The following is a 25,897-nucleotide window of genomic DNA, read 5'->3' as shown; positions in this document are numbered from 1 at the left end:
AGCGCCTTCTTTTAAAGAAGGAATCACATCCACCATTGTCATAATCCGGGGAAGTGCCTACTTTTAAAGAAGGGATCACATCCTCCATTGCCATAGGCCATGCAAGCGCCTACTTTTAAAGAAGGGATCGCATCCACCATGGCCTTAATCCGGGCATGCGCTTACTTTTAAAGAAGGGATCACTTCCACCATTTCCTCAATCCGGGCAAACGCCTTCTTTTAAAGAATGAATCAAATCCAACATTGTCATAATCCGGGCAAGCGCATACTTTTATAAAAGGGATCACATCCTCCATTGCCATAATCCATGCAAGCGCCTACTTTTAAAGAAGGGATCGCATCCACCATGGCCTTTATCCGGGCATGCGCCTACTTTTAAAGAAGGGATCACTTCCACCATTGCCTCAATCCGGGCAAACGTCTTCTTTTAAAGAAGGCATCACATCCACAATTGTCATAATCCGGGCAACCGCCTACTTTTAAAGAAGGGATCACATCAACCATTGCCATAATCTATGCAAGCGCCTACCTTTAAAGAAGGGGTCGCATCCACCATGACCTTAATCCGGGCAAGCGCTTACTTTTAAAGAAGAGATCATATCCTCCATTGCCATGATCCGGGCAAGCACCTACTTTAAAGAAGGAATCACATCCACCATTATAATAATCCGGCCAAGCGCCTAATTTTAAAGAAGGGATCACATCATCCATTGCCATAATCCATGCAAGCGCCTACATTTAAAGAAGGGATCGGATCCACCATGACCTTAATCCGGGCAAGCGCCTAGTTTTAAAGAAGAGATCATATCCTCCATTGCCATAATCCGGGCAAGCACCTACTTTTAAAGAAGGGATCACATCCTTCATTGCCATAATTCGGCAACACGCCTTCTCTTAAAGAGGGGATTATATCCACCACTGCTCTAATCCGGGCATGCGCCTACTTTTGCATTGCATTGTAAATGCATTCTTTCCACGAGAGGACAATGTCTTTTTAATATTGTTATCGACGGGTGTTATATTTACTATTCCGGGGTGTTTCCCGCACCACTTAGTCACCATTTAGCGAACGCAAAGAAAAATTATGCCAAATGTCCGTTATGTCAAAAGACCCTCACTTTTGACGTTGGTTACAATTATGCCAAATGTCCGTTATGCCAAATGACCGTTATGCCAAATGACCGTTATGCCAAATGGCCTTTATGCCAAATGACCTTATGCCAAATAGCGTTATGCCAAATGACTTTATGCCAAACGGCCCGCTCCCCGTGCTGCCCTACCGAAGTAGAGGTACTCCTCATGCACCACATGTGCCTCATCTGTGGGTGTGTGGATTCAACCCACTACCACCCTGCCGCTGAAGCAGCTTCTCCAAATGTCACTTGCCTCAAGTGAGTCTTATTTGGGTGCTTACTCTGAAACTCCACTGATATGTCTCGATGTGTCTATAGCGGTATGTAGAGACCAATCAACGATACTACGCTACGACACTCCTTCGGCATGCACACTCAAATTCCTGCCGTGCTTCGAGGTGACAATAGTGGTCACGCACTATGGCACCCCTGCCTCAACATAAGCAGATCACTCGCTCTCTGCTGAAGCAGAACACGCACTACCCAACCGAAGTTGGGACACTCCCCATGCCAATTGGCACTCTCTGAGCTCATGTGCGCTTTGAGTGGCACATGATCGCTTTGATAGGGCCTGCTCACGGACACATGTAGCTTTTTGTAGAGGTTTAAGAGAGCCCATTGCCAAACCCCACTACGTCCTAAGCAGGCCCCCTAGCTCGCTGAGGCCGTGGGGTACCCACTAGGTCTGATGACACTAGGTCGATCAACTCTTCGGGTGGATTGTTTCATTAGCCACCTTGGTGGGGCATAACAGCAGCAGTATTCTTTCCTTTCTTATTGACATTACATCCTCCACTTGGATACTGTCGTCTCGCAGCTTAGTGTTCTTTCTGAAATGTCACAGTTATTAACGGCGAGGTTTCTAAGCCATACCATTTTTCTAAGTTACCATTTTTGCATTCGTATATCATGAGGCTAGCACGATGATACTTCTATGCCCAGGGAAGTCGAGAAAATTTCCAACCCGAAAATTTCCTAGACTAGACCGGGAATCGAACCCAGCTATCCTCAGCGTGGTCTTGCTTTATAACTGCAGTATTACACTCTATTTATTTTCGCTCCGCTCTTGTGCTCAGAACCTCCTGGATCGGGTATCTTCCCGTCATACAAATCTGGATGCTTGCGCAGCCAAGTTCCTGTTATCCGCGGGGATGTGGTACGGGTCTGCAAGGATAGCCACATGCGTGTTCGCTTCTGCTACCGACTGCCACATCAACTGGAGGTTGAGCTGCGTCACTTGCACGGCTTCGTCGTATAACCAGTCAACGGGCACGCAGGCCTACACGATGGTGCTTTATCGCACGTATGCGCTTTATGCCCATTTTCGCCGCCCACTGAAGTCTGCCGTATTTTATACGATTCACAATATTTTCTTTGTATACTTGATACAGCTCATGATTCATGCGTCTGCGCCACACACCATTTTCTAGTTTCCCTCCGAGTATTGTACGCAGCACTTTTCGCTCGAAAACCCCGAAAGCTCTCCGGTCGGCCTCTTTTAACGTCCATGCTTCATGTCCATAAAGGGCCACTGGTAGAATCAGAGTTTTGTATGAGCGAATTTCGTTTCCGTCTGCATGTTGCGGGACGTAAGCTGGTTACGTAATCCGTAAAAGGTCATATTCGTAACTGCACCAACACCACTAGGTCTTCATCTATCTCTACCTGTCACCATAAACTTTGTCTTGGTAGAGTTAATGGTTGAGCCAATCCTCGCCGTCTCCCTCTGCAGTGGGACAAAAGCCTCCACTACTGCTCTGCGATCGATTCCAATAAGGTCGATGTCGTCCGCAAAGCCCAGGCGCATATGCGACCGTGTGATGATAATGCCGTTCCTCTGCACGCCAGATCTCCTAATAGCGTCTTCGAGTGCAATGTTGAACAACAAATTCGAAAGTGCATCACCCTGCTTCAATCCGTCTAAGGTCACAAACGAGATTGGCACTTTGTCTGCAATCCGAATACTTGATTTCGAGTCATCCAGCGTTGCACGTATCAGTTTAATCAGCTTATTTCTCTTCACTGAATCGTACGCAGCAGATGGTGAGTCTGAAAGTTGTACTCCTGGAATTTATCAAGGATCATCTGCGGGCTAAACATCTGATCTGTCGTTGATCGGCCCTCACGAAAACCTGCCTGGTATTCGCCGACGAAGGTCTCAAGCGGTCTCAGTCTGTTAAACAGGACACGTGACAGGATTTTGTACGCCGAGTGTAAGAGTGATCCCTCTGTAAATGGCACACTCGACTCCTAGCATTCGACTTCTAGCAACATTTTTCTCGTCCGTCACTCGCTGGCACTCCTCGTCAAGCCAACCATTTCATTGGCGTCGCTGTGCAGTGCCTAACACTTCCTGCGCTGTTGTAGTCGCAGCTTCGTGGATATTTTCCCACAATCTGTTGACGTCGCCAGATCCGGTGGCATCTCCTATCCGCTCGTTCAGCTTTTGGTGATACTGTTCAGCAACTCCTTCAACTGACAAGCGTTGGATATTGAAACGCATCGTTCTGTTGTTTCGTGAATTCGTGACGCTGGAAAGTCGCGCCCGAATTTTTGCAACTACAAGATAGTGATCCGAGTCGATGTTCGGACCTCTGAAGGACCTTACATCTATAACATCCGAGAAATATCGTCCGCACGTGGTCTATCTGTTAGCAAGTGTCTCAACACGGAAACAAATGCATACCCACAATCATGAATAAAAAATCATGAAATCATGAATCATGCCAGTTCATGAAATCATGATTACCGTCGTGCGGGGCTTCTTTTGACTTCAGGGGCTACTTTGGATTTTGAATTTTCTGAAAAAATTAAGGCAAAAAAAAAACCAAATTTGAAACAGAAAGTTAGCATTCAACTATCAACAAGACACCCAAATGGTAATAATGGCGGTTTGATAGTAATTTACGTTACAATTCTTGTTTCAAAATGTCCAAAGTAGCCCCCGATTTGTCAAAAGAAGCCCCGCACGACGGTATAATTCATGATTTCAGGAACATTACTCATGGTACTACGCAATCTTCAACAGTCGACAAAATGCATAACCGGTTATACTTCGAACACTCCCTTCCCAAGAAGTGAGAACGGCTGAAAGGTAGCCGGAATCTCACTCGGTGTACTCGAGTTCAAAACCCCTGTTGAACTTTTTTTTTTATTTTTCGATCTCAACAACCAAATCGTAACGCATTGGTTGCGTTACGCGAAAATAAATCATGAAATCATGATTTATATTCATGGTGTATTTTCATAAAATGAAAACCTGTTGGATTCATGAAATCATGAATTATTTTCTCATTTCCGGGAACGGATTTTTACCCGTGCACTCGGATGGTCCCAGGTGTGTTTGCGGATATTCTTACGTGCGAAGTAGGTACTGCTTATTGTCATCCCTCTAGCAGCAGAAAAAGTCGCAGATCGTTATCGTTGGTAGCGGAATGAAGGTTTTCCGTACCAATGACAGGGTGAAAGAAACTTTCTCTTTCGATCTGCGCATTTGCATCCTCGCTGGCAATCTTTACATCGTGTGTTGGGCACTCTCCGTAGGCCTTATCAAGGCTCTCATAGAACTCATCCTTCACGTCATCAGTCTTATCGTTCGTTGGGGCATATATGCTGATCAGGCTATAGTTTAGGAATTTCCCCTTCAATCTTAACACGCAAATGTGATCGCTTATCGGCTGCCACTGGCTAACATGTTTCATCTGCTTCCCGATCACCATGATGCCAACTCCTCGTTCTGCTCTGTCACCGTCGCTATAGTAGATGTGGCACTTGAATGAAGTGTTCGCTATGGGATCCACTGCCCAGAATTCACGTTCTCCAGTGCGGGTTCATTCAAAGCTCTCACGTTCCAAGATCCGACTATCCAATCGTTGTCCTTTATTCGTTGCCGGGTCTGTTACCGTTGAATCAATCCGTTTGCTCTACTTTTGCTTTTACTTTCATATAATAATATACATTAGATAAACATCCCTACTTACTCAGCCCTATGGGAAATCCCTGGTTAGAAACTGCGGGGTTTCTAAGCCAAGTTATCATTTTTGCATATATGTATAACATGAGGCTAATACGATGATATAGTTATGCCCAGGAAAATCGAGAAAATTTCCCCGAAAATTGCCTAGACCGGACCGGGAATCGAACCCTGCCACCCTCAGCATGGAGTTCCTTTGTAGCCGCACATCTTACCGCAGGTTAAGGTTAAATTTGGTTACAATTAAGTTGCTGCATAACGAGTTCGTGGGAAGTTATCAAGCCGGCTTCGTTGACGGCCGCTCGACAACGGACCAGATCTTTACCGTGAATAGGTCCCAACGCATCATCTGTTCGTTGATTTCAAGGCGGCATACGACAGTAGAGACCGCGTAGAGCTATGGAAAATTATGGACGAGAACAGCTTCACTGGGAAGCTTACCAGACTAATCAAAGCAACGGTGGATGGTGTGCAAAACTGTGTGAAGATTTCGGGCGAACACTCCAGTTCGTTCGAATCGCGCCGGGGACTAAGACAAGGTGATGGACTTTCGTGCCTGTTGTTCAACATTGCGCTAGAAGGTGTCATGCGGAGAGCCGGGTGTAACAGCCGGGGTACGATTTTCAACAGATTCAGTCAATTTATTTGTTTCGCGGATGACATGGATATTGTCGGCCGAACATTTGCCAAGGTGGCAGAACTGTACACCCGCCTGAAACGTGAAGCAGCAAAAGTTGGACTGGTGGTGAATGCGTCAAAGGCAAAGTACATGCTTGTGGCCGCCCACAACCGAGCGCGACAGGGTCAGCCTGGGAAGCAGTGTTACGATAGACGGGGATACCTTCGAGGTGGTCGAGGAATTCATCTACCTTGGATCCTTGCTAACGGCTGATAACAATGTTAGTCGTGAAATACGAAGGCGCATCATATGTGGAAGTCGGGCCTACTATGGGCTCCAGAAGAAACTGCGGTCAAAAAAGATTCGCCACCGCACCAAATGTGTCATGTACAAGACGTTAATAAGAGCGGTAGTCCGGTCGACGACGGTGTGTGGCGGCGAAGAATGAACCATGAGCTCGCCCAGCTCTACGGCGAACCCAGTATCCAGAAGGTAGCTAAAGGCGGAAGGGTACGATGGGCAGGGCATGTTGCAAGAATGCCGGACAGCAACCCTGCAAAGATGATGTTCGCTTCCGATCCGGCAGGGACGAGACGACGTGGAGCGCAGCGAGCGAGTTGGGCAGACCAGGTGCAAAACGACTTGGCGAGCGTTTGGCGTATTCGAGGATGGAGAGATGCAGCTAGTGTGGGGGGCCCCACACCAATCACGCACGCTAGCTTAATTCTAGGTGTTATAATTCAATTCAATTTGCTGATTAGGACTGTTGTGTGAAAACATGTTTTGAGAAAAGTGAAAATTGAGTAATAAGTGCTAAATATCAACGTCCATGAAAATTGAAACAGAAAGTAATGACGTTGTTTTTATGGAAATACAAATGAAATGTAAAACGAAAAATTTCTATTACCAGTATTGCCTGTTAACCTGTTATCAAAATGCGCCGCACACTCATGCGACTACGTTCGCATTTAAACAAATAGCCTAGCCATGGACTACAAGGAATGAAAGAGCATGGGACAGCGGTTGACAACAGAAATAATTTGAAAAACGGAAGAAAACAAATGAAAATAGAAAAGAAAAAGAAAACGTGAAATGAAGCTCAAAATGGAGATGTAAAATAAATCAAACCTAACGCATTCAAAATTATCAACTTAATATATGCCCTTACTTTTTCGGAAAGCTCTTAATTTCCATGTTAACGCCTTTGCGCATCTTTGGCAGAGTTGTTTCCTTCATTACTCACTTAATAATAATCACCATCCGGCGGCATACCCATTGTAATCACTAGGTAATATCTACATCATTAACAACGTTCACACGAACTCGCAAGCCGGGTGAGTGCAGACGCACGTTATTTGGAAACTAAAAAGCCAGTAGATATAATGCTGACTTATAAATGCGGGCTGTGAATGCTTGTGTCGAGTGGTGCGTCGTCTGTTTCATGCCAACGGTGGTATTTATTTTTATAAAAAATCGTTCAATTATTTTCATTGCGCTTTTTCCTTCGCGAAATGCATTTCTCGATTAAACTTACAGTAAGACTAAAGCAAAATCGGTGGATTCACTAGTGTAAGCCTTCCTTTCTTCGGTGTTTTTTTGTATTTTACTATCTTTGTTCGTTGTAATATTGAAAAATTCGAAAGCTTATGAACAAAACATATTTTTGCTTTGTGGATTCAGTTCCTTTGAAAAGTTTTACGAAGTTTTTTTTTGCTTTGGAATGAATTTCGATAATGGCACACAAGTATTCTTTAATATTATATGCAAGGGGGATATCCAACAAAATGATTAGTAAAAATATGGTTATTATTATTTGGAGAAAGTGTTTTTCATATGTATAGAAAAACAGAGCCCTTGAATTTAGGCCAAGCATGTTTAGCCGCGGTTTATGATATGTAGAGTATTCATCATGATCGTAGGGGAAGGGAGTGCAATATGCCCAAGTAAAGCGAATACTGCATTATTTTCTTAGCTGTGACGATTTTTATAGGTAGGGTATTCATGTAACAGTCAATCAATATAGCTAGCTGATGCCATCTTAAAATTGTATATTGTATAATTTGATAATATTCACACTAAAAAAACTGTGATATTTCGTCACCGGAAAACTCAGCAGTCTTATGGTTACGTAAATTTGATTATGCACACGACAATCGCTATTTTTAATTTCGACAATTTTTTTCGCATCTCAACCTTTTTGTCCAACTCGACTGCAAACTCGGATATCGAACCTTGTCAACGCTCAGTCCAAAGCTGCTAGTCGTCACCGTCTCAATACTGTATCACTCATCATAACCTAAACCTTCTTCTTATGGGTCATGTACGGTGGTTCAAAGTGCCGACTGGAAAGATCTTCAAGCTGAGCGATGTCCAGCTATCGCCTTAACCTGTTGCCAGCTTAGATTTCGGTCGACTCCTTTTATTTGTTTTATTGAGCCTTCGCTGCCATGAGGCTTTAGGTCTGCCTCTGCTGCGATGTCCCACTGGGTTCCAGTCTAATGTTTGTTTACAGATTTCGCTCTTCCGTTCCCTAATTTTTGTTGCTATCAGCCTTTGGTGACAACGACAATGGAGTTCGTAGTTTGAGAACTTTATACCGCAGGCATCTGTTGATGAGCACCTGTACTGCCGCTAACCGCAAGTCGAGCACATCTGTATATGGAGGCCCATATACAGATGTGCTCGACTTGCGGTTAGCGGCAGTGTAGACGTTAAGTGTTCTCCACTGATACACACCATGTTTCGCTAGCGTATAACAGCACAGATTTCACGACAGACACAGAGTTGAAAATTCGTATTTCTTTCCGTTCACTTATCTGCCTGTTTTTCCAGATATTTCTTAAACTCGCAAAGGCAGTACTTGCTTTCTTGATTCGTGCGCCTATGTCGTTCTTGGTACCGCCGTCTGACGCCATTTGGCTGTACCAAGATATTGGAAGCTTTCAGAATTCTCCGCTTATTGCCCGGCTACTGTGAAACTGGAAGGGGTCACTTTGTTTACCTCCAACGATTTGGTTTTGTTGACGTTGATGACTAAACTTGCCGAATAGGAGCGCTCGGCAAGGTCGTTTAGCTTACTCTGCACATCAGAGCACCGCTGAGTGAGGAGTGCAACGTCATCAGCCAATTCCTCCTGCCGACGAGTCCACGCAATGCGCATGCGTATTTCGCCGATGAGGAGGTGATGATCAGACGCGATATTGGCATTACGTTTATTCCGTACAAGAAGGCTCCATTTCCATTTTCGGCTGATGCAAATGTAATCGATTTGATTTTCTGTAAAGCCGTGACGGGAGACCCACGTGACCTTGTGAACTGGTCGATGAGGGAAGCGCGATCCCCCGATCACCATGTCGTTATTACCACAGCATTCTGCGAACAGCTCTTCGCTTTCGCTTATTTCTCCGAGACCATAGCGTCTCATAATGCGCTCATGATTCGAGTTGTCGGATCCGATCTTCGCACTGAAATCGCCCATACCGATCTTGATATCACCCTTCGGAATTCTATCTACGACGGTATTGAGTTGGCTGTAGAAGTACTCTTTGTCTTGCAGATCAGGATCATCGGTTGGCGCATAACATTGGATTATAGTAACCTAAGCATCACACTTGTCGTAAATTAGTTACTGAAACCTGTGTACGACTAAATCAAGTTATATACGAGTTGCTGTAATCAAATCGTTCTGAGTTGTGCTACTCGGGAAGATTACGGACCCGTGTTCTTAATCTGGCAACGATTATCCTTTCAATTATAGATTCCCACTTCATAAGCGCAAAGTGTGCCTAGGCACTTAGTATGAAGTCAACTCCACGATGCCGGAAGCGTTATTTATTTTATCAGACTAAGGCTGGAGTGGCCTGTGCTGCACATAAAAGTCTTCTCCATTCAGCTCGGTCCATGGCTGCACTTCGCCAACCACGCAGTCTGCGGAGGGTCCGCAAATCGTCCTCCACCTGATCGATCCACCTTGCCCGCTGTGCACCTCGCCTTCTTGTTCCCGTCGGATCGTTGTCGAGAACCATTTTCACCGGATTACTGTCCGACATTCTGGCTACGTGCCCGGCCCACCGCAGTCTTCCGATTTTCGCGCTGTGAACGATGGATGGTTCTCCCAACAGCTGAGGCAACTCGTGGTTCATTCGCCTCCTCCACGGACCGTCCGCCATCTGCACCCCACCATAGATGGTACGCAACACTTTCCTTTCGAAAACTCCAAGTGCGCGTTGATCCTCCACGAGCATCGTCCAGGTCTCGTGTCCGTAGAGAACTACCGGTCTTATAAGCGTTTTGTAGATAGTCAGTTATGGTAACCCGACTAGAAGGTCATATCAAAATTATATCATCCTATCCCAACTAGAAGGTCATATCAAAATTATATCAACATATGTTATTATGTTATACTAAATTTTTAAAACAAAATTTGTTAGAAACATGGTGCAGGATGTTGTTAAAATATCTAAATTTCTATCAAAAATTACACTACTTGAAACAAAAAACTATCAAATTTTGTTACAGTTTTATCACAAAAATAACATATTTTGTTAGGAATTTATAACAGAATCAGATACAAAATATATTGTTTACTGATCAGTTGGAATTTTTTAAAGGTCGTTATAGGTCTCCAGATTGTGATCAACAATCAGACATAGGGGGAAAGACGGCTTTGGCAGGTTTTGTTCTATTATTGTCAGGGGGGGTTTTGTCGACCAAATTTTATGAAATTTGGCCACAATATTCTTTGATATGCAAAGAATGTTTAGGCCAAATTTGAGCATAGTCAGTCATAAAAAAACCCCTGCCAATAATAGAACAAAACCTGCCAAAGCCGTCATTCCCCCTATTTGTTTTTGTCTGAACAAGAATATTTTTCAAGAACATGAAACTATCAACATTACAAATTAGGCAACCTTTTCAAATTATATCAGCGTCGTGATATCTATGGCTGGAAACTTTGCTACATCTATTTTAATTGCCTACTGTTGGGCAATTCGGTGTTAAGCATTTTTAAAATCATATTATGATAAAATCCTGTTACAACATTTGGAAGATAATGGCTACCAAGAACAAAATTGTATCAAAATAAGTTATAAATATCACAATATGTTAATATTGTGTTCAGTTTCTGTTCTGCTCTTCTAGTCGGGATGTTATTATGTTATTCTAAATTTTTATAACAAAATTTGTTAAAAACGTGGTGCAGGATGTTGTTAAAATATCTAAATTTCTATCAAAAATTACACTACTGGAAACAAAAAACTATCAAATTTTGTTACAATTTAATCATAAAAATAACATATTTTGTTAGAAATTTATAACAGAATCAGATACAAAATATATTGTTTCTGTGCAGTTGGAATTTTTACAGGTCGTGATAGGGCTACAGATTGCGATCAACAACCATTTTTTTTTTTATTTTTGTCTGAACAAGAATATTTGTCGAGAACATGAAATTAATAACATTACAAATAAGGTAACCTTCTCAAATTATATCTGAGTTGTGATATCTATGGCTGGGAGACTTTGCTACATCTATTTTAATTGCCTACTATTGGGCAATTCGGTGTTAAGCATTTTTCAAATCATATTATGATATAATCCTGTTACAACATTTGAAAGATAATGGCTACTGAGAACTAAATTGTATCAAAATAAGTTATAAATATCACAATATGTTAAAATAGTGTTAAATTTTTGTTATGCTCTTCTAGTCGGGAATGGCGGTATGGTAATGAACCTAGGAGCACGCGCGCAGGACATGCGACTTCCGGCTCCGAATCTCCAGGAAATCCAGGAGGAGATCGGCCGGCTGAAAAACAACAAAGCCCCTGGAGTTGACCAACTACCAGGAGAGCTGTTTAAACACGGTACGGCGGAGAACTCTATTCGATCGGAGCGTCTTACGGAGTCCAAAGTACGTACGATTTCCAGCCACTATGCGCCTCCGAATTTCTCTGCTGGTATCGTTATCGGCGGTCACCAGTGAGCCCAAGTACACGAATTCTTCAACCACCTCGATTTCGTCACCACCGATAGAAACTCGTGGTGGGTGGCTTACATTGACCTCTCTTGAGCCTCTTCCTATCATGTACTTCGTCTTCGACGTGTTGATGACTAGTCCAATCCGTTTAGCTTCGCTTTTCAGTCTAATGTAGGCTTCCTCCATCCTCTCAAAGTTACGTGCCATGATATCAATGTCGTCGGCGAAACCAAATAACTGGACGGACTTCGTGAAAATCGTACCACTCGTGTCAATCCCTGCCCTTCGTATTACTCCCTCCAAAGCGATGTTGAATAGCAAGATCTTAAATTAACCTATAAAACATCGAGAAATTCAACTTTTTATTGTTTCAGCTATTTTTAAGATCTTTTTTTAATATTTAGGAAATTTTCTGTTGAAGGATTTGTTTATTATCGAATTTTAAAAACCTACATTACACAACATTTTAATTAGCCACAAAAGAAAACGTATTTGCTGCCATAGCCGGTCTCTATCGATTGTACCATATGCGGCTTTGAAATCGATAGATGATGTGTGGGGGCATTGTATTCGCGGTATTTTTGCTATATTTCGCTTCCGGCGAACACCTGGCCGTGGAACCCCACGAAATCTATTGCAATTGGTACTAGTCGACGACGTAAACTTTGGGAGAATATGTTGTAGTCGGCGTTCAGCAATGAACATTGCATTTATTACGCCGTATATGTTACAATCTAGCTTTTTGTGGATGGGACACACGACACCTCCCAAGTAACCATTAGCACTACGCCAAACCACCATATAGAGCCACTATACGGTTATTTAAAACCTTGTAAGCATTAAAGTAGCACTATATGGCCGATTTGGTAGAATATAGTGCTTATTGGTTACTTGGGCTTCCATCCACTCCTGCGGCACACATTCTCCAGAACATTCCAAGTGCCTCGAAATGTGCTTATTTGTTTATTTGTTTATTCGTTTACAACATCAACAGGCTCTGTGTGGCCCCAACGATGGTCTTAAAATTTAAAGTACATTTTGAAATCACAATCAATTCAAATAAGTCACAGTAGTAAAATTGCTATCTAGGTGTGTTAAAAAAAGACAAAAACCACCGACGTAACATATTACACGATAAATGGAAGTCAAACAATGTTGTAACTCTGTTGAATACGCGTTGCAAGCCACCGATTTCCCCATGTAGTCCGTAATTCGTCCTTTGCTGTGGTGGTCTAAGCATTCCGCTATTGCGCAGTGTCCTTCGTCGAACATTCAAATCTATCTGCTCCTGAATACCTACGCAGTCGATTCGTCCCTGTAGTATATCGGCGATCGTCATCGCCCGGGTGGTATTTCTCCTAGCACGAAGAAGTTCCAGATCGATCAACTGGCATCGGCTCTCGTAGCTCGGTAGGCAAAACGGATCCCTCCATGGCAAAACGGAAGTGCAAATCGCACTTCGATACGTTCGGCGCCATTGTTGTACGCTGGGCTCCAAACTGCAGAGCAGTACTCTAGGGTAGAACGCACAAGAGAACAGTAGATGGCTTTCAAGCAATAAATGTCGGAAAAATTCTTGGCAATCCTAAATATTAGTCCCAATGTCCTAGAAGCTTTATCGACAGCGTACGAGATGTGCTGCTTAAATGTTAGCTCTGAGTCCAGGACTACACCAAGGTCCTTGATGTGATTCGTGCGTTCGAGTGTCGTGTCAAGTAGGTTGTAGTCGAAAATTATCGGTTGTTTCTTTCGAGTGAACGTTATGACGGAGCACTTGGCTGGGTTTACGACCATACGGTTTAGAGAACACCAGCTGACAAAATGAGTGACCTACCGTTGTAAATGAAGACAGTCAGTAGTTGAACTAATTTGTAGAAACATTTTCAAATCGTCAGCGTACGACAGTCGAGGGCTTTCTATGACTAGATGGACGTCATTGAAGTAGAGCAGGAATATTAGTGGCCCAAGATGGCTTCCTTGTGGTATTCCAGATGTTGCTCGAAAACTATTCGATTCACAGTCATCTAAAGTCACCATCAGTTGTCGGCCAGTCAAGTATGCGCGGAACCAGCACAATAAATCACTACCGATGCCGTACCTGTCGAGTTTGGCAACAGCGATAGCATGGTTCAATTTGTCAAATGCGGTAGACAGATCGGTGTAGATAACATCGGTTTACATCCTTCTGAGCATGCTGTTGGTGATGTACGTAGTAAGGCATAGTAAATTGCTAGTGGTAGAACGCCCGGCGGTAAAACCGTGTTGGTCGGGGCTGAGATGTTGCTTGCAGTGCGAATGTAGTGGTTCCATGACAACAAAGTTCAAACAGCTTAGAAACGGCGCTTAATGCGCGTGATTCCTCGGTAATTGTCTACGTTGCGTTTGCTACCTTTCTTGTGCACCGGGAACATGTGAGCGATTTTCCAGCAAGATGGAAATATTCCACTAGACAGTGACAAATGAAAAATACAATGAAGAGGGTCAAGCAAACAAGAAATTTGTTTTTTTTTTGAGGAAAGCAGACGGAATACCGTCTGGTCCTGGATTATAGGACGACTTGAATTTTGTTGCGGCCCTAGATATAGCGTTAACGTCGACATCTAACACGCCTAATGTTTGGTTGCTTAATGGAACGTTGCTAGCTGCGAGTCTAACTTGGTCAGCACTAATACGCTCATCACTGAAGACACTGGAAAATTTTTCATCGAATAGCCCACAGAGCTCCGATGTGGTAGACGCTGTTTCACCATTGTACTGCATTGAAGATGGCAGACCAGATTCTGGTTTGTTGATGTAACTCCAAAAAGATTTCGGCCGCTGCTTGAACTTACGCTCAATACTGTGCTGGTAACGCAAAAAGATCTTACGACTGACACGCTGGTATTCATGGTTGAGCCTCACGTACTGATCTCGCAGTGGTAGTGTCCGATACTTGGTAAATTGCCTCAGAGCAGCTCTCTTAACTGTCTTCAGTTTTCGTAATCCGCTTGTCTGCCAGGGAGGTTGTTCTGAAATCTCTTTGGAACGTGCCTATCGATAACGTACATCATGACATGTGAGAAGGCTAGAGCAGCTTCATCCACATCATGCGTATTGAGAACGTTTCCCCAATCGATACTCTATGATACATTTGTAATACTTAAGTGGTCGGCTTCTTATGATTCTTATGATCGTATGACACGGGCGCAGTACGTTCGATGAAGTCGTGAAGCAACAAATAGCTGATAAGTAGTGGAGGGTGATGAACAACATTTTTGACCAGTGCGCAGACCAGATGAGCGGTGCATTGTCATGTCTGCTTACAAAGCATAGGTCCAAAGTGCGACGGTTTTCATTCACAATGCCGTTATTTTGGCTAAGAGTGGCACAGCGCTAGTTATCCAAAAGGCTGACAGTGCCAGCATGCAGGATCGAATGTTCTGGATCAGGGTAAAGGAAACCGCCGTCAGTCGGAGTGGCCGTTTCTAAGACGGCGGAAACTGACTGGCAGTTAGTATCGATGAGGTTTATGTCACGGACCTGATCAGGAGGGATATACAACGAGCACAGGAACAGTCTTCGGTCACCCATCTCGATTGATACCAAGACTTGTTCGAGACTCCTCCAAGAATCGCTTTCAACTGGTTTTGCTTTGATTCCGGAACGCATGGCAATCAAGACACCGCCACCAGTAGACTTCCTGCTGTTGTGTTGATTCCGATCGCAACGAAATACAGTCACTCTCAAAATTGAGCGTACAGCAAGGATTAGATGAATATATTCGAAAATTCCAAAGGAAATTTAATTGTTGACTCGGTTGTTTTCGGTTGTTTCAATATTCATCCCTTCCTTCAATGTATGCGCACATAAAATGGTTGAAATTTTTTCTCTAAAGTTCATTTATTTGAAAATTATCTCAAAATACGCCTATTAGATGTGACAAAATTGAGCGTACAGCGAATGTTTTTCTATAAAATTTCTTATTATAAAAGCGATTAATGTCATTTAATGTTATTTTTTCATGATTATATTTATAATAATAAATATCCGCTACTTAAACATTCAATGTTTTTGAATTAAACCATATTTTGGTCAAAATGGCGAACAATTAAGATGTGTAAACAATGCTACAATTCAATGCTGCTGGGCAAAATAGATGCTTTAAGATATGGATTTCACCGGCATCGTGTCTTATATATGAGCATGAGCATGAGCATGATTGACCGCCCACGGTTGCTACTCCGTTATTGCCAGGTCAGCTGTAGTTACACAGAGAACCAACAGATGGTGTTTGGGACTAACATCATCATCAATGTGTAAGAACTGGTGACCCAAAATTAAACAATACCAGCGCCGGCCGTGTCCGAATGCAGGTCAATTAGGGATTAGGAAGGAAAATGTTGATGTGATACTCGCTTTGATGGAAGCCGACGAGTCATCTGCACTTCCACGAGAAATCACTGGGATTTTGGATATATGGGAAGGGAGTGTAGCAGGGTTCGTTTTGGTAAACGGTATGCCGAGTGTAGCGTGTAATTTGATCAAGGTTAAAAAAAACACCATCGAACGAACGCGCGCTAACCAATTGATTTACCGACCGCACAAAGCAGAACAAAATTTCCCAATGATCGCGCGATCGTTCTGCGTGATAAAGGAAATACGTTCACACATGCACACGCCAAGTAATTAGGTCAATCGCACAACGCAGAACAAAACATTTCGATGATCGCGCGATCGTTCTGCGATTAGAGAAAACACGATCAGACGCACAGTAAACTTTTACTTTCTCACAATTCCACGTCGTTCTGCTTTCTTGAAACACATTTGGTCACGCACTAATTAATTTATTTTTCAAAACACAGAGTAAAACAAAATAACACGGATATCGAAATTGTTCTGCGCTCTAAACACTCGTTCGATCCCACACTCACAAAATTCAAGAATAGGCATAATAGACACAATAGCACTTGATGAAACTTAAGCACGTTAAAAATCTCATGGCTGTCAATTAGGGTGGCTCAAATTAGTATGGGAAAAACTTTGTTCAATTTTTTTGATGGGCCGCCCTCTTATCCGGTGCTATTTGATGCCCTGATGCTCTGGACAAAATTTCAGTCAAATCGGTCAACGTTTGGGCAGTGCTAAACTCGATGGTAGTTTATATATAAAAATGTATGCAGAAACATCCAAAAACAGTAAATTGGAGATGGACTACACAACTTATGATGAAGAGTTATGATACTCATTCAGACCTTGGAGAATTTAATACAGAATGTTATGCAGAAAACCGCGAGAAGATTCGAGTTTGCCCGGCTAAGTTATTAGCATTTCTCTGCAGTGGGGTTTGAGCAAATTTCGTTTCTTTTACCTTTGAAAAGAAATAAATTCACCCCTACAACACTCTAGTAAAATGCCAATATCTTTGCCTAATAAACTCTAATCTTCTCGCGGTTTTCAGCATAACATTCTGTATTTTATTTTACAAGAACTGAATGAGTATCATGGTTCTTGATCGTAAATTGTGCCGTCCAACTGCAAATCACTGTTTTTGGATGTTTCTGCATACATTTTTCCATATAAACTTCCAACGAGTTTAGCACTGCCCAAACGTTGACCGATTTGGCTGAAATTTTGTCCAGAGTATCAGGGCATCAAATAGAACCGAATAAGAGGGCGGCCCATCAAAAAATTTGAAAAAGTGTTTTTTGAGCCACCCTACTGTCAATGGCTTCACACGTTTAACCAATATTAGGTATTTTTTCGATTATCACTTAAGACATGTTGACATAACGATACAATTTGATACGCACAATTATTTATCAACATTGTCCGGAAAATACAGGGAATGGGACAATATAATTTGTATGTTATAGCCACAGACAAACAGACATAACACATGGAATATTTCCCGATAAAATTCATCGTCGCGCGAACACTAACGACATCTGTTATTTACGTCGACTTAGGCAAATCACGAACCAGGTGGCGGTAGTGAGCAAACGTCAAACTCGAGCAAAACCGATTGGTGCGCCGCGGTCGGTCAATTGGCCAACTAATGATTATTTGAATTGACCGATAAATCAGTGAACGATGGAAGAATCTCGAGTGTTATGTCTGCTTGTCTGTGTTATAGCATTGAATTGAATAAGGGTAATGGAATATTTAAGGCAATTTTTGTATTAAACCCACTGTTCAATAGGGTACAAGCAGTCGAATCCGACAGATTTGGCTACCAGAGGCGCCACGTATGTCAGTAGCGACATCTGTTGATAACTGTTGGCACTAACTGAAGTTGTACATAGATGGCGTTAGAAACGAATATGTATTGTGCTTTGCTAAAAAAAAATACGATGTTTCGACGCATTATATTTTTTAGCTAAACATATTTTTAAACCATCCTAAAATGAAAGGATAGCTTACATAAATATGAATTAAGTTTCCTATAGGAACAATATGCTTAAAACCAAGGATAAACTATAAAAAAATCCTACAAAATATTAAGTAATGCGCATTCGCAACTGCGCTATCAATTAATACTACTACCGCAATATTGTTCGAACGCTGTCAAAAACATTGTATGTCATAAACAAAGTGCAGATGAGAAAATAATAAAGAGGTTTAAAGTGTTTTTTTAATGAAAAATATTAATAATAAAACAAGTTTTGAAAACTATGCCGACTATTTGCTGCGTGTTTGGATGTGCTTCGAGATTCTCAAAGGAGAATCCTATATCCTTCCACAGATTTCCAAAGGAAGCAAAGTTTTTATCCAAATGGATAATTTTACTAAAAATTGGAGCAAAATTGAAGTGGTCGTCGGCAAAAGTATGCCAGCTACATTTCTCTTCGCTACAGTACGACAATATCGGTAAGTATTATGAATATCTAGACACTGGTGGTATTCGTACTATGGCAAAAGAATCTTGAAATTAGTGCTATATCTAATATTGTCTAAGTTTTAATTATGTATTATTTTATCTTACTCAGAGACACGACGATTGAAGTGGAAGGCAGTTCCAGATCGTAACCATCCCAAACGCCCTTCTAAGCACTTCCACATCTCCAACTTACCAGTGGTAAGATACAAAGATTTTGGAGCTCAGATAAATTATATTGTCAATCTAACCCATATTTTTAATTTCCAGAAACGAAAGCTTAAACCACTGGTATTAACAGAATATATTTATGATCCCCTTACGAAAGTGTCGCTATCAGCTGGAAGACACGCTACAAAACGACAATGCGATCGCTGTTCCTGCATTGGAGGCGCAACATCATCATAAGAATAACTCGTTGATTGTTGATAATTCTGTTGTGGTCGGCGATAGAATTTATTCATCGAAGAGTTCGAAGGACCAGCATATGGTAGAAGGCATAGGAATGCAAATTAATTGTCAAGCAATTGTGTACTTGACGTATTTTGATGACCTTGGTCGAGAAGAGGAAATAGAGTTGGCATCGATTGATGAAGAATGGTAAGCATATATGGAACGCCAGTTCCATAGAACGATGAGCGATTCACTCAGGATTATTTCAGAAAAATGTATATTTTTACGTTTTTAATGACGCTTTACGTGCTGGAACCCCACTTTTAACTAAATTTTTGATATGATTAATCTTAGGAAATTTGCATAGAAACCATTTTCTGAACACCTACTCTGCCGTTATATGCATAACTGTCCCATGTGTATAGGGAATCCCAGCAAACATGGGACAAATATGCGTATAACGGCAGTACCAATCACACCAGAAACACGGCTTGTGATATTTCAAATGTTCAATAAGGTAAAAAAGTTTATAGGGATGTGCTTCAAAGCTATTTGATCCATCTGGTAATATTCCGAAATATCAATGGAATGCTAGTTCCCACGTAGAAACAATAATTTTTCTATAGGCTTGCGACAACTTAAACTTCATGATTTAGCATAACATATTTATATATAAACTTCTATACAGACCATCTGGTCCATCGTTTCTAAAACCTAGTATCACAGACAAACAGACATTACACTTGAGAAAATTGCATCGTCGGTACATCGATTTACCGGGCAATTTTAATAATCATTAGTTGGCTAATCAAGCGCTCGTGGCACTAGAATCGATTTTACTCGAGTTTGACGTTTGCTCAGTACGGCCATATGGTTCGTTGTTTTCCTAAGTAGTATCAATGTGAAATTTTGTGACAAGGGTCATTTTCTATTGAGTTTCGTTTCCAGTACTACTGGTGTCCAGATTTTGGTTGGTTTCGGAATTATTATTATATTGGGTCGAATAATTGAAGTTTGTCGCAATGCTGTTGCTTTGTAAGGCGTGTTTGAAAATCACACTAAAGCTGAAACTATCAGTTTTCAACGTAGAGTTGTAGCTTTATTTTTCGATCACTTTTTGAAACTGATTTGCAACTGCTTTGTTGATCTGACTTGAAAATGAAAGTTTCAAATTTATTTAATATAGTGTTTGTGTGTCGCAGATGACAGACAAACTCACTGTTGTTCATATCTTGGTTTGTTTTGTTTTTGCTTTTTGAAAAAAATTAAAAGCCAAGTTTTATTTAATTTAGTTAACAATATTCACTCGAAATTCCTTCAATAATTAATCAGAAAAAATAGAAGTTTCTTCAATAATTTCTTCACATTTTTTTCTTCAGAAAGTCAATTAGAAAACCCAACAAAAATTTTGTTTGGAAATTCTTTCAGAAATTATTCCAAAATTACTTCCAGGGATTTCTTTGCGATTTTTTTTCAAGAAACCCTCTAATTTCGGAATTATTGAAATTATCGGAATTTTTGGTAAAGTAAAGTATTCCTAGAATATTCCTGAAGGATATTTTGGAGGGAATCCTGGAGGAACTTCCAGAGGCATTCTTCCAAAACTTCTTCTGAAAGTTCCTCCAAGAATTCCGTTGTTCCAGAATATCCTCCGGAAGTTCCTCCAGGAATTTCTCCGGAAGTTCATCCAGGAAATCCTCCAAGTTCCTCCAGGAATTCCTCCGGATGTTCCTCCCGGAATTCCTCTGCAAGTTCCACCAATTATTCCTCTGGAAGTTCCACCAATTATTCCTCCGGAATTCTTTCCAGGAATTTCTCCGGAAGTTCCTCCAAAAATTCCGCTGAAAGTTCTTCCAAGAAATCCGTTGTTCCAGAATACCTTCCGGAAGTTCTTCCAGGAATTCCTCCAGAAAATCCTCCAGGAATTCCTCTGGAAGTTCATCCAGGAAATCCTCCAAGCTCCTCCAGGAATTCCTCCAGAAGTTCCTCCCAGAATTCCTCCGGAAGTTCCACCAATTATTCCTCCGGAAGTCTTTTCAAGAATTTCTCCGGAAGTTCCTCCAAAAATTCCGCTGAAAGTTCTTCCAAGAATTCCATTGTTCCAGAATACCCTCCGGAAGTTCCTCCGGAAGTTCATCCAGGAATTCCTCCAAATTCCTCCGGAATTTCCTCCAAGAATTCCTCCGAAAGCTCCACCAATTATTCCTCCGGAAGTCTTTCCAGGAATTTCTCCGGAAATTCCTCCAAAAATTCCGCTGAAAGTTCTTCCAAGAATTCCATTGTTCCAGAATACCGTCCGGAAGTTCATCCAGGAAATCCTCCAAGTTCCTCCAGGAATTCCTCCGGAAGTTCCTCCAAGAATTCCACCGGAAGTTCCTCTAAAACTTCCACTGATAGTTCCTACAAGAATTCTGTTTTTCCAGAATACCCTTCGGAAGTTCCTCCAGGAATTCCTCCGGAAGTTCATCCGGGAAATCCTCCAAGTTCCTCCAGAAATTCCTCCTGAAGTACCTCCCGGAATTCCTCTGGAAGTTCCACCAATTATTCCTGCGGAAGTCTTTCCAGGAATTTCTCCGGAAGTTCCTCCAAAAATCCCGCTGAAAGTTCTTCAAAGAATTCCATTGCTCCAGAATACCCTCAGGAAAATCCTCAAGAATTCCTCCGGAATACCCTCCGGAAGTTCTTCCAGTAAATCCTCCGGAAGTTCCTCCAGGAAATCCTCCAAGTTCCTCCAGGAATTCCTCCGGAAGTTCCACCAATTATTCCTCCAAAAGTCTTTCCAGGAATTCCTCCGGAAGTTCCTTCAAAAATTCCGCTGAAAGTTATTCCAAGAATTCCATTGTTCCAGAATACCCTCCGGAAGTTCCTGAAGGAACTCCTGGAGGAACCTCCAGAGGAATTCCTGGAGGAACCTCCGGAGGAATTCCTGGAGGAACCTCCGGAGGAATTCCTGGAGGAACCTCCGGAGGAATTCCTGGAGGAACCTCCGGAGGAATTCCTGGAGGAACCTCCGGAGGAACTCCTGGAGGAACCTCCGGAGGAACTCCTGGAGGAACCTCCGAAGGAATTTCTGGAGGAATCTCCGGAGGAATTCCTGGAGGAACCTCAGGAGGAATTCTTGGAGGAACTTCTGGAGGAATTCTTGGAGGAACTTCCGGAGGAATTCTTGGAGGAACTTCCGGAGGAATTCTTGGAGGAACTTCCGGAGGAATTCTTGGAGGAACTTCCGGAGGAATTCCTGGAGGAACTTCCGGAGGAACTTCTGGAGGAACTTCCGGAGGAATTCCTGGAGGAACTTCCGGAGGAATTCCTGGAGGAACTTCCGGAGGAATTCCTGGAGGAACTTCCGGAGGAATTCCTGGAGGAACTTCCGGAGGAATTCCTGGAGGAACTTCCGGAGGAATTCCTGGAGGAACTTCCGGAGAAATTCCTGGAGGAACTTCCAGAGGAATTCCTGGAGGAACTTCCGGAGGAATTCCTGGAGGAACTTCCTGAGGAATTCCTGGAGGAACTTTCGGAGGAATTCCTGGAGGAACTTCTGGTGGAACTTCCAGAGGAATTCCTGGAGGAACTTCCAGAGGAATTTCTGGAGGAACTTCCGGAAGGATTTCTGGAGGAACTTCTGGAGGAATTCCTGGAGGAACTTCCGGAGGAATTCCTGGAGGAACTTCTGGTGGAACTTCTGGAGGAATTCCTGGAGGAACTTCCGGAGGAATTTCTGGAGGAACTTCCGGAGGAATTTCTGGAGGAACTTCCGGAGGAATTTCTGGAGGAACTTCCGGAGGAATTTCTGGAGGAACTTCCGGAGGAATTTCTGGAGGAACTTCCGGAGGAATTCCTGGAGGAACTTCCGGAGGAATTCCTGGAGGAACTTCCGGAGGAATTCCTGGAGGAACTTCCGGAGGAATTCCTGGAGGAACTTCCAGAGGAATTCCTGGAGGAACTCCCGGAGGAATTCCTGGAGGAACTTCCGGAGGAATTCCTGGAGGAACTTCCGGAGGAATTCCTGGAGGAACTTCCGGAGGAATTCCTGGAGGAACTTCCGGAGGAATTCCTGGAGGAACTTCCGGAGGAATTCCTGGAGGAACTTCCGGAGGAATTCCTGGAGGAACTTCCGGAGGAATTCCTGGAGGAACTTCCGGAGGAATTCCTGGAGGAACTTCCGGAGGAATTCCTGGAGGAACTTCCGGAGGAATTCCTGGAGGAACTTCCGGAGGAATTCCTGGAGGAACTTCCGGAGGAATTCCTGGAGGAACTTTCGGAGGAATTCCTGGAGGAACTTCCGGAGGAATTCCTGGAGGAACTTCTGGTGGAACTTCTGGTGGAATTCCTGTAGGAACTTCCGGAAGGATTTCTGGTGGAACTTCTGGAGGAATTCCTGGAGGAACTTCCGGAAGAATTCCTGGAGGAACTTCCGGAGGAACTCCTGGAGGAACTTCTGGAGGAACTCCTGGAGGAACTTCCGGAGGAATTCCTGGAGGAACTTCTGGTGGAACTTCCAGAGGAATTCCTGGAGGAACTTCCGGAAGGATTTCTGGTGGAACTTCTGGTGGAACTTCTGGAGGAATTCCTGGAGGAACTTCCGGAAGAATTCCTGGAGGAACTTCCGGAGGAATTCCTGGAGGAACTTCTGGTGGAACTTCTGGAGGAATTCCTGGAGGAACTTCCAGAGGAATTCCTGGAGGAACTTCCAGAGGAATTCCTGGAGGAACTTCCAGAGGAATTCCTGGAGGAACTTCCGGAAGGATTTCTGGAGGAACTTCTGGTGGAACTTCTGGAGGAATTCCTGGAGGAACTTCCGGAGGAATTCCTGGAGGAACTTCCGGAGGAATTCCTGGAGGAACTTCCGGAGGAATTCCTGGAGGAACTTCCGGAGGAATTCCTGGAGGAACTTCCGGAGGAATTCCTGTAGGAACTTCCGGAGGAGTTCCTGGAGGAATTTCCGGAGGAATTCCTGGAGGAACTTCTGGTGGAACTTCTGGAGGAATTCCTGGAGGAAATTCCAGAGGAATTCCTGGAGGAAATTCCAGAGGAATTCCTGGAGGAACTTCCGAAGGAATTTCTGGAGGAACTTCCTGAGGAATTCCTGGAGAATGTTTTGACGGAATCTCTGGATGAACTTTCAGCGAAATGACTAGAGGAGGAGGAACGTGAGGATCCGGGAATTGCAAATAAGTTCTCTTGGGCTTCGCAGACTCACCAGAAGTTTATTCTTGAGAAATCATGAAAAGAAAACTTTTGCAAAACACGTTTTGTTTTATGAACGGGAAAGTGCTCTCATACAGAGATACCATAGAGGTTCAGCCGAGGTTCAGAACCGATCAAAAAGCGGACATTTATCCGTTTACTGCAGGTTACCCCAGTACTCCATCATTAATATTTTTGGACTAATGGAAGCAATTATTTATGTAAGACCTCTAACAACCATGAAGGTTTTTATTTTTTAATCAGGGGATCAGATACATAGGTGTTAAGCATTTCAGATTTTTACAATTTATATTCTATGTTATTTTTAATATAAAACACACTTTTTATAGGATTGACACAATGATCGAAGAATCGCCGGAAATCAACGAGAATCTATTGCGCCTAAGAGGAATTTTGGCAGTTGATGGCCTCACTGAGAAAAAATTGACATATTTATGTGGCAGTTCGATGTGATTTACAATTTGTGTATTTTTCGCCAAACGGACTGGCCATACTATAGCATCCCGCTAAAGGAACAATTGCTATTGACCCTAATAAAATACCGGCACAATTGGGAATACACAATGATTGCCATATTCTTCAAAATAAGGGAAGGAACCGCGAAAGATATATTCATTTCCTGGACCAAGCTGCTACACAATCGCCTAGAATCTATTGATTTTGGAATCTTGGGTCACGTAAGGATGGAGAATATGTTGCAATTTTGGACTGTACAGAAATAGGAATTGAAAAACCAACAGCACCAGATCTCCAACAAGCAACTTTTTCCAAATATAAAAATACAAATACTTTCAAAGCACTTGTTGCGATTGACGAACAAGGAGTCGTACTTTTTGTAAGCGATATCTATGGTGGCTGTGTTTCGGATAACCGAATTGTTGAAACCTCTGGAATACTAGATCTACTGTCGGCAGGGGACTATATTCTGGCAGACAGAGGTTTTGAACAAACTGATGCGCTCTCAGCAAAAGGAATAATTTTGAACAAGCCACCCCGAAAGCAAGGATCTCAACTGACAGAGCAAGATGTTGCTAAAACTCGTGTCATTGCCTCACGTCGCATAGATGTTGAAAGAGTGATTGGATATGCCAAAACATATAGAATTCTTAAACAAAAAGTGAAAAATTCCCTTTTTCCCGTCATGGATATGATAATTAAAATTCTATTCAAGCTGACCAATATAAGACGTCCGATTTGTAAAATAAATAATGACAAAGATAAATCGTGTTTGGAAGAACATTTGACAGTTTAAAAAAACAATTTTTCGGTAAAAATTACATTACATTACTTTTTGTGCGAATAAACAAATACAATATAAACAAGTACAATAAAAACCAATCTCATTTCATTTACAGCCTGCTAGTTTCAATTATACATCCACTTTTACGTCTTATCTAACATAAAATCTCATCTTCGGATTCGTGCTCTGACCCAGGATCACTTTGTGCAGCTGGTTGTCCTCTATTTTGATGAAAAGCGTAGGAATGTTCTTCATAGTAGTTGTCCATGCATACCACATTCCGACGGCGATGGACAGCCATGTGCAATCCAGCGTTCAACGTTGATTTTAAAAAATAATCGGTAATATCTTTAGACGAAACATCGTTCAATTTGAATTTGTTTTTGTATCGATCTGGATATAACTCTTTGATTGGTTTATAAGAAGATGATTTATCCGCATTTTTCGGTGGACGATGCCATTTTTGCAAGACATCTGTGCAAGTAACACTTTGTAAAA

General features: G+C 42.5%; 1 protein-coding gene across 1 annotated transcript; it reads left to right on the top strand.

Moving 5' to 3' along the window:
• The first annotated feature begins 1,553 nt into the window (after positions 1-1,553).
• LOC134221694 (uncharacterized) lies at positions 1,554-25,493 on the top strand. The gene is given in 8 exon segments (XM_062700881.1): positions 1,554-1,625; positions 2,210-2,436; positions 18,427-18,551; positions 18,671-18,759; positions 18,887-19,158; positions 24,489-24,558; positions 24,603-24,813; positions 24,816-25,493. Coding segments are annotated over 8 exon segments (1,662 nt in total). The 3' UTR covers positions 25,412-25,493.
• Positions 25,494-25,897: the final 404 nt, after the last annotated feature.

The sequence above is a fragment of the Armigeres subalbatus genome, chromosome 3 (assembly GCF_024139115.2).
Source record: "Armigeres subalbatus isolate Guangzhou_Male chromosome 3, GZ_Asu_2, whole genome shotgun sequence".
Taxonomy (NCBI): domain Eukaryota; kingdom Metazoa; phylum Arthropoda; class Insecta; order Diptera; family Culicidae; genus Armigeres; species Armigeres subalbatus.
The sequence above is the reverse complement of the archived record's forward strand: the minus strand, read 5'-3'. Positions and strand labels throughout refer to the sequence as shown.